The sequence below is a fragment of the Simochromis diagramma genome, unplaced genomic scaffold, assembly GCF_900408965.1.
Source record: "Simochromis diagramma unplaced genomic scaffold, fSimDia1.1 OVJJ01000031.1, whole genome shotgun sequence".
NCBI lineage: Eukaryota > Metazoa > Chordata > Actinopteri > Cichliformes > Cichlidae > Simochromis > Simochromis diagramma.
This window is the reverse complement of record NW_024386983.1, coordinates 573,954-583,176: the sequence shown is the minus strand read 5'-3', so window position 1 is coordinate 583,176 and position 9,223 is coordinate 573,954. Positions and strand designations below refer to the sequence as shown.

The window sequence follows — 9,223 nt, the reverse complement described above, 5'->3', positions numbered from 1 at the left end:
GCAGTGAGAACTTCTGCCCAGAAATAGTCTGAAACACATCCTGTTATCTGCTCAGAGCGACAGGTGAACAGTGCAGGACGAAACTCTGCACTCGGGTTTCTGCCTCCATGTCCTGTTTGGCCATCTTTGAATTCGAGGTTCTGATAGATGTAAAGCAGCTGTTTCATATTTCACATCTTCACTAATTTCATGCAAACCAACAGAACATTTTGCACAACAGACCCGGAATTACCCCGGGCCTCTGAGGGAAGTGAAAAACAAGCTTCAATTAAAGAGCCAACAGTTACAAGAACAAAGGAAACAGAACGAAGAGGCTGAGACGAGCAAAAATAACGCAGGGTGCAGGCTGGGGAGGGGGGCAAAGGTCTAAAGCTCAACAGGAAGAAGGTTAGAAGCTTACAAGAAATGCAAACTTGGAACGAGAAGTGTTTACAGAAGGGATTCACCCGAAAACAAGGACGTACACAACAGTGACAACAGAATGAAGCTGGCAGGAAGCAAAGTCGGGACAGAAAACTGTGAAACTGTCAGTTTAAAACATGACAGGAAAAAACTAAAATCCCTGCAGATTAAAAAAGTTCAGATGAACCTGAGAAGCAAACTTTCAGCTCATGTTGGCTTCGTGTCGGCTCAGGTCTTTCTAAGGCAAATGTTTAAACCACAAATCAAAGAGGCAAAAGAATAAAGTCGCACTAACTGCTCGCTTCTAATCGGCCAATCGCGTGGCAGCGCCTCAGTGCACTCAGGCACGTAGATGCATTTTTTGGACACTCGTGGCATGTGAAGAGTTCTGGTTTTAAATCTTGTCACAGTTCAGAGACGGCACTGTGAAGGAGTTGCTCTCATGACACATCGAGCGATGCCATTGGTCAGCCAATCCAGCCACATCACATTTTTGGATGGTTGCTTAGAGCAGGTAGTAGAGTACTCGGTACCAGGTACCTGCACCTATGGAAACCCTGAGAGTCGAGTACGCACTGATGGAAAAGGGCAGTGTGAGACAACCCCAACAGGAGTGGATTTACAGCTGCAGGCCGCTGACCTTTTCCTTCCTCGTCTTTGGCAGCATGAGGTCACGACACTGTGTTTGGGTCTAATACCAGCAGGTTGCACCTCCGACTGTCACCGACGCCCTGACGCTGTACCAGCTGCTGCAGTGAAACGGACTCACCTGCTGCATCGGTTTTTCTCTGCAGAGTTCAAACGACGGGGCATCCTTTCATTCCTAACGCATTACCCAGTCCACACCAGCGCACATATCAGCACCATATTCACAGGTGATTAGAAACATCTGCTAACATCCAGCTGTGACGCAGCAAACACATCAGATTTTGCATTTGTGGAGTATTTGTCATGCAGAGGCCTCACCAGTGTGTTGTAACATGCAACAGTCGGAGCAGGGTTATCATGTTTGCATAGACGTGTTAGTCAGACACAGAGGAGGAGGGCTCCTCTACGGGGGGAGGGGGGGGGGTTAGAGAGAGAGAGAGAGAGAGAGAGAGAGAGGAAGTGGAGTCCACTGCAGACTATAACAGCTCAGACTCAGCTGTCAGCAGCACTTCAGCTTCCCATTCACAGAGCAGGAAAGCAGACCACAGGTGAAGGCAACATCTGTATGGGAGCCTGAGCAACATCTGGAGTTTATGGTGAGAGAACCATCTGATGCACCTTTAAGCTGATGACAGAGCTGTGTTATTGGGTCAGTCTGTGATTAATGTAAGAGAGGTGTAGCTGTAGAGGCGTGATGCGTGTGGAGGCAGCGTGGTGGACCTCGGCTCACCGAGGCTCCGGAGCCCGAAGAAGCAGTAAAACCTGTCGGAGGCTCAAACAAACTGTTTCGGGATAAATCCGTCACAGGGGAAGAATGCTCCACCACGCTGCTCTCTGCTCGCTCAGCTGCTTCATGTGACTTTGTTCTGCGTTCAGAGCGCTTCTTACTTATAAAACTTTGTGGATGTTGTAAAGGTTATTTTTCTGTTGAGTGAAGGAAACATTAACACACGATTTGACCTTTCAGCTGCAAACCTGAGTGAGGCAACTCTGACATTTAGATAACATTAGCTCACATCGGTGCGGGCCAACTTATTACACGCACAGAAAACACTCAAAACTTTTTTTCTTTAAATATCTCAGAGGAAGGAAGGAAGGAAGGGAGGAAGGGAGATTAGAAGTGATCAAACATCAGAAGAGCTCAGAAAGTTTTAGAAAACTGAAAAAGCGCATCACCGTCAGATAAGGACGTTTGTCGGTAATCTCCTCAGCTGATGGGGATATTTGTCATGAGTGTGAACAGCAGATGTAAACGCCACGCTGTGGTGATGCGTTGCTCCCAGCTGCTGTAAGAAAGAGCGAAGTGTGAGGGTAGAAGCTGCGCTCTCCTGCAGCATGCATGGATGAAACAAACACACGGAGAGCAGGATGTTCAAAAGAGCTCAAAGGTGCAAATGAATCAGATGAAATCAACAGTTTTGCTCTAAACGAGCAGCTGCAGAAAGATTTTCAGCAGCCAACTGTAACCTCGGTTGTGGTTTCCACATTAATATAAGTGTGCCAGCTGTTGCTCGCTTATACCTGCACAGGCTGGCGGCATGTGCTGTTTTATTAATGTCGTTTCATCCAGCAGGTTTCTGTTTGGTTTACTGATTCAAGAATGTGGAAACATGTCACATAATGTCAACAGTATGAGAAAACGAGCCCAAAAACAAACACAAACAAACTCATAAACACGCACAAACACACGTCAGGATGTAACGGCGCACTAACGCAGGAGCCCGAGCGTGAGGACAGATTCTGCTGCAGGACGCGGAGTTTACAGAAATATAACAGTCAGAGCTGCAAGGAAAAACACTTCTGTAACATGATAGAGGCTGACTTCATGTTTTACTCAGAAATCCTTCAGTTGTGTTTTGTGTCAGTTTGATCTTTTATTTCTGACCACAGAGTCAAAAACAGGGTTTTTACTGACGCTGCAGAGGAAGAGCCGCTGGTTTGTGGTCGAGCTGCACTGAAGATTCAGATGAAGTGATGTGGTCATGTTTTCATGCTAAACCAAAGGGTTCTTTTTCTTAACCTACATGTGTGTGTGTGTGTGTGTGTGTGGGTGCGTTCACATGCATGCTGAGAAGTGGAAAAAACAGCGACCAAAGAACTGACAGCAACAAACCATCCACACCGCCAAAGGTATCAAAAAAACCACAGAGGGTTAATGTGTGGATTCATTTCTTCTCACATCCCCAAACTCGTGAGGATGTGCCGACAAATCTATACATACTGGTTACATACTGGTTACATACTGGTTACATACTGGTCCTGGTCAGTTATCGGTCATCTTTTCAGAGCCCAGATTAGCAGAATATCTGGTTTTGTTGTGCTTGTAGTTTTTTCTGGTTTACTCTGTGCTGGGTCGCCTGTTTCCCCTCCTTCCTTCAGCTTGTTGTTAGTTTGTTTCTGGTTTTCACTTTGATCTGTTGCAGCTGACGCGTTTAAGTTTGATTTAACAAGTTTAAAGTGCTAAAAATAAAGCTGTGGCCAGCAACTAGCAACAACTACCCACAGTCTGTAATATTTTTATATTCTACATAGATCTGCTCTGTGAAGGTCTCTCACTGGAGTAGGTGTCACACAATTGGTCGGTTTGGTGCAGGAAAAGAGTGAAAGTCTGACTCGGAGAGCCTGGATAAACAGAGGCCGCTGATAACCACCGTCAGCATAGCTGCTGTCTCTGCCTTTGGTTGACTGGGCTAACACAGAGGCAGCCTGGCTGCGTCTGTCCTGCTCTGCAAGCTGGTACCTAATGTCCTTTAATGCACATATTAAACAAATATGTAAGACTGCTTTCTTCCATTTGTGCAACATCTCTAAAGTTAGAAATATCCTGTCTCAGAGTGACGCTGAAAAACTAGTTCATGCATTTATTACTTCCAGGCTGGACGACTGTAATTCATTATTATCAGGAAGTCCTAAAAACTCCCTGAAAAGGTGAATCTTATCCTTAGACCTGGATTAGGTGACCTTAGGTGGCCTCAGTGTGGTCTTCTGCTGCTGAAGCCCATCTGCCTCATGGTTTAACATGCTGTGTGCTTTGGTCCAGCAGTCAGTCCACAGTGGATAAAGAAACAGCCTGATACAGAAACCTTTTTCACCTGGGTGGGTGGGGTGAATTTCTATTTGTAATAACAGCATTGATGTCCTGTCACAGGAGGCCCGGAGCGATGTGCTTGGCCTCGTCTGCACCAATCAAAGGCATTGACACTGAAACCTTCACTGTTTGTGCCCGACAAACACTGTGTGGTTCAGACCATCCAGGAAATGGATGCTCTTGTTTTACTGAGTATGAGTGTTTTATCATCCTGTCAGAACGAATGGGGTCTGCGTGATGCAAACACACAGTTTAATAACGTTGCTGTTAGACTGTCAGCTGAGAACTTTGCACCTCACTCTGTTTCAAACTGGTGACCTCTACGAGGAAAAAGCCAGCAAAGCAAATGTGGAGCCCATGTTTCAGACTTTTGTTAAACCGACCAATGGTTTTATCGTTTCCTGGTTCTAAGACGTTTTGTGATGTCAGACATCATTTGGTCATGAGTCACATAAAGCAGAGCATCTTCAGCATAGAATGCAGAGTCCACGAAGTCCAGGACGCAGGTCCAGGAACCGGGCTTAGCTAACATCTCTGAGCTGAGCTCTGGGTTTTCTGTTCCCGAGTGTGTTACAGTGGACATGACACACACATGTTTAAAGGCTAATTTCCCTCCTGCTCTAAAAAACTGTCTTATTTAAGTCCGTCTGTGAAGCTGACGTCTTCAGAGTTTGTAGCGCCATCTTGTGCCACTACAGTGCTGTCATGTGGTTGGTTGGTTGGTTGCCACTAACAGACTTACATTAGCTTATGTTAGTTAACTAGTGATAGAATCAATGATGCAGTGGAAAACAAGGAAACTAAACTAAAAGCAGTCTAAGGGTCACTTTTGCGCTGCCCGTGGCAGCAGAAGTGGGTTTGATCTTAAACTGTCCCACACCCGTCAGCAGTAAGTGGTTCTCCACCCATCGCTAGCTGCACTGAAACAGGAAAATCCACCTGTTAGCTGTTTGTGTTTGTAGCGCTCTTTATGGATGTGGAGGAGAGTCAAGTGCACCGCTGGTTTACCAAGCTCGAGTCCAGCACCCCTTAGGTTTGCTTGGGGTTGCAGACGAACAGTGCAGGCAGCCGGCAGAGCAGATGTTCACAAGATGTAATCGGCATTATTTTAAGCAATGTTAAAGTCTTAGCCCTGCAACTAGGGCTGGGTATCGTCACTGATTTCTAGAATCGATTCGATTCACAAGGTCCCGAATCGATTCAATCCTCGATTCGATTCGATTCTAATTGAATCGGGGAAATTTTGCCTCAGACAGTCAGAAATATTATAATTATAAAAGAGTGGATGAATGGTTAAAGTCTAATTTAACATGAAGTTATATCAGGGTAAAGTCTGGGGAATCCTGGTATCGGCGCTCCCTTGATAGTGGATTCCTTTCCCGGGTTTATTTTTGAACTCAGAGTTTGTTGAGCCTGCTTCCTGGAGTGATGTGATGTCAAAAAAACTTTAACAATGTCATCTATGTTTGTTCTTGTTCTCTGAAAAGACCCACGTAAGGGTCGATAATATAACACGTTGGTGCATTTAGAGTAAATCCACACGAAGTCGACATGATCGTCCCCTGTGGCTCGCTCTGAGCTGCAGCAAACAACAGGCCATTTCTTCGTGTCTGCGTCGCCACTCACAAGTTTTATTGGTGGCTCTGGCACAGGAAGTAAACATCCTCGTTCTAAAGCTGTGGGCATTCAGTGGCTTTATGAGACAATCAGCAATGTGGAGATGGTAGGAAAAGAGGAACAGCACGCTGCAGGGACACGCCACACGCTGCCTGATCAGGAGTTTAGCTGCTTCCCTGAAATGGAAACTGCTGTCTGATCGTTCTTCATATCGGCTCTTCTGATCCACAGTGGAAGTGTCCATCTCCACACAGGATTTCTTATTCACTAACAGCTTCTGTTGACTGGTGTAGGTGCACAAGAAACCAAATAGTGTTTCAGGTGGAATTAAAGCCAGCAGGTTGTGTGGTTAGTGCAGGAATGATCACTAGCAGAAATCTGAGGTTAAAAATAACTTTACTAGCACGGGAACACGCGATGCAGCCGGTGCTGTCCTGTCAAACCCGACCGTAAGTGTTTTCACAGCGCAGATGAAGGACGAGAGCGCTGCGTGTTGGACTGGGATGAATCAGGATCGGAGGGAAGTGCGTGAAGAGCAGGACAAAGGAAGCGTCCGTGAAACCTTGTTTGTGCACGTGCCCAGTGTAAACAGAGCAGCTCACTGCATGAACACAAAAGGTTTTTTCAGCCGAGCAGCACAGAAACAACGTAACACTGAACATGGGTTAAAGCACAAATGCAGATTCAGGCCTTCAGCGGTCGTTACTTTGTGCTCTGTCATAACGCCATGACACCGCTGTGGTCATTCATTTGTTCTCTGCATGCAGACAGTCTGCAGCTCTGTCAGTGGAAATCAAACACTGACCACAGAGAGTCTGTGAACCTCCTCCAAGTGACGATTACGTTTATCACTCATTTCAAAGAGAATGGTTCTGCAGGTGGAGCCACAGAGCGTCACCTCTGTCACTGATTTCTCCCGTTTTATTAATGCCAATGAAAAATGTTTCCTGTAATCGTCCTAAAGCTCGTACTGTGTTCTTCGTGTTTGCAGGGATGGCTCACAACAACTCCACCAGCCTACTGTCCAACCAGACGGCAGACTTCAACAACGTCTTCACCCTGAAGATCCTGCCCCTGCTCTACTTTGTGATCTTTCTGGTGGGTTCGCTTCTGAATGGCGGAGCCGCCTGTATCTTCTTCAGAGTGCCCGCCGACTCTGGGCTGGTGGTCTACCTGAAGAACATGGTGGTGGCCGACCTCCTCATGCTGTGCACCTACCCGTTCAGGATCGTGGCTCAGCTGGAACTCGGCGGCTGGTACATCCACGTGATCGTCTGCCGCTACAGCGCTGTGATCTTCTACTGCTCCATGTACATGGGGATCCTCTTCATGGGCTTAATTAGCCTCGAGCGCTACGTCAAGATTGTCCGAACCTCCCCCTCCTCCTCCATCACCACCACCTCCTGCAGGACAAGAGTAGCCAGGATCTTTTCCCTGCACCACCTGCAGAACCCCAAGTGTGCCCGGGTGTTGGCCATCCTCTCTTGGACCCTCCTCACCGTTTTCCTCATGCCCAACAGCTTGCTGACGAGCAAGGAAGCCAACGAGGAAAACGCCCGCAAGTGCATGGATCTGAAGACGGCGCTGGGCAAAGAGTGGCACCGGGTGTCCTCGATCTTCAGCGTCTCAATGTTCTGGGTGACTCTGGCGGTCCTCGCTTTCTGCTATGCCTCCATCTCCCGCCGCATCTACCAGTCGTACCGCCGGGTTCGCTGCGATAACAGCGACGTCTGCCGCAAGTCCAACCGGAGCATCTTCAGCATCCTGGTGGTGTTCTTCATATGCTTCGTGCCGTACCACGTCTGCCGCATCCCCTACACGCTGAGCCAGATGCCAGAGTCGGGCTTCAGCCGGTACGCCTGCTTCGTGCTGCTGCAGGTGAAAGCGGGGACGCTCTTCCTGTCAGCACTCAATGTCTGCCTCGACCCCGTTATCTACTTCCTCATGTGCCGAACCTTCAGAGAATCGCTGCTGAGAAAAGTGTCGCGACGAGAGAGGAGGAGGAGGAGGTCCCTGACCACGGCGCAGAGTCTGAGCAACATTTAGGAGGCGAGGAGAGGAGACAAGGCAAATAAGGCAGAGGCAAGGAGAGGAGAAGACCCCTGAGGAGACGTGAGGAGACGCAAAACCTAAATGTTGAAGCTGAAATCATGTATTTTTTTTATTTGCTGTAATAAAACTGCTCTCTTCTGTTTGTTTCTCGGTCTGATAGAAAAGTGTGTAAATCAGGAGTTTTATGTGTAAAATAGAAAGAGACATGAATGTATATTTTTATTCCTTTATGTGTACATAAGAGAAGTATTCAGAGCTTCAGTTCTTGGTTTTATTTATTGTTCTGACCAAAAGCAGGACAGAGAGGACAGGGAAGGTCAGCGAGGAAGAGGAAGTGTTGACGTGGAAGTGAAACTGAACTGTGATGAGTGGGCATCAAACCTGCAGCATTAAAGTCCGTTCATGCAGAATCTGCTGATTTGCTCACGAGTCGCCTCTTTTTAGAAGCAAGTGTCAAACCGCAGGACGAGCAGCAATCTGACTGTGATGTCATAGTGTTCCTGCTGTCAGAGTCATTACAACTGCTTTATGACGTCTGTATTTTAAATAAAGCTTTTCTTTCTTCTAAAATAACTCCTATTTAGTCATGTTTTTATTCTCTGCTCACTGCAGCTGATGCCTCTCTGCTGCCATCAGGTGGTCATATCTGTCATTACATGTTTGTTTGCAGGTACACGAGGAGCAGCAGAGTGGGATGAAAAATATTAATAACTATTTTGCTGACATTTTAAAATCCCTCTTTTTAAAGTAAATTAAATGAGGTGATAGTACCTGTTCTAGGGGAAAAAATGGAGTGTAATGGAAACCTGTGACCAGCAGGGGGCGCTGATGACATTCCCAGTAAAGGTATTGTTAAATCACACATGGCCAGTCTGAATCACAGCTGTGACATCAAAAACACATATATGGGGAGTTTTTAAAGGCAGCAGTGAAGAATTGAGACTGATTGATGTTACAGCTGTTTCTGTCATCTTTTGGTGTGTGTGTGAGCACGCAGATAAGCATTGATCATAAACAGAGACAGATGTGATAAAACGATGACAGCAGCAGACGTGCAGGATAAACTTGGACAGTGTGCAGTGACGGGAGTTGGAGCTTCAGGTTAAGCTCATGATGCTCGTTAGTATCATTTGAGGAATTCCTCCTTCCTGTACAGCAGCCATCAGCATATAACCTCGAGCAGCAGCATTTCCAAAATCATCACATCAGAACTGTTTGCAGTAAGTATCTCACACCAGAGAGACACAGGGAGAGGGAGGGGGAGCCGGGACCAGGCAGGGGTCATGACCTCATCTGAAAGTCAAACATCTACCTCCCTGTCTGCCGTTACCGAATCCTCCCACAGATTCCAGCTCAGTGCCGAGCTTCGTCAGAGAATCAAAGAGCGATTGTGTGCGTGCAAAATCAAAAGAGAAA

At 46.9% G+C, this 9,223-nt stretch overlaps 1 protein-coding gene across 2 annotated transcripts; it reads left to right on the top strand.

The window, feature by feature from the left end:
* Window positions 1–1,520: 1,520 nt before the first annotated feature.
* Window positions 1,521–8,432, top strand: LOC120738488 (P2Y purinoceptor 14). 2 transcript variants are annotated; one of them, XM_040039777.1, is made up of 3 exons: window positions 1,521–1,646; window positions 6,747–7,804; window positions 7,838–8,432. In XM_040039777.1, the coding sequence occupies exon 2, from the start codon at window positions 6,749–6,751 to the stop codon at window positions 7,799–7,801; it is 1,053 nt and encodes a 350-aa protein (XP_039895711.1). In that variant the 5' UTR covers window positions 1,521–1,646; window positions 6,747–6,748; the 3' UTR covers window positions 7,802–7,804; window positions 7,838–8,432. The 2 variants fall into 2 exon arrangements, with proteins under 2 accessions (XP_039895711.1, XP_039895710.1); XM_040039776.1 differs by lacking the exon at window positions 1,521–1,646 and adding an exon at window positions 1,653–5,027 and having other exon boundaries at window positions 6,747–8,431.
* Window positions 8,433–9,223: the final 791 nt, after the last annotated feature.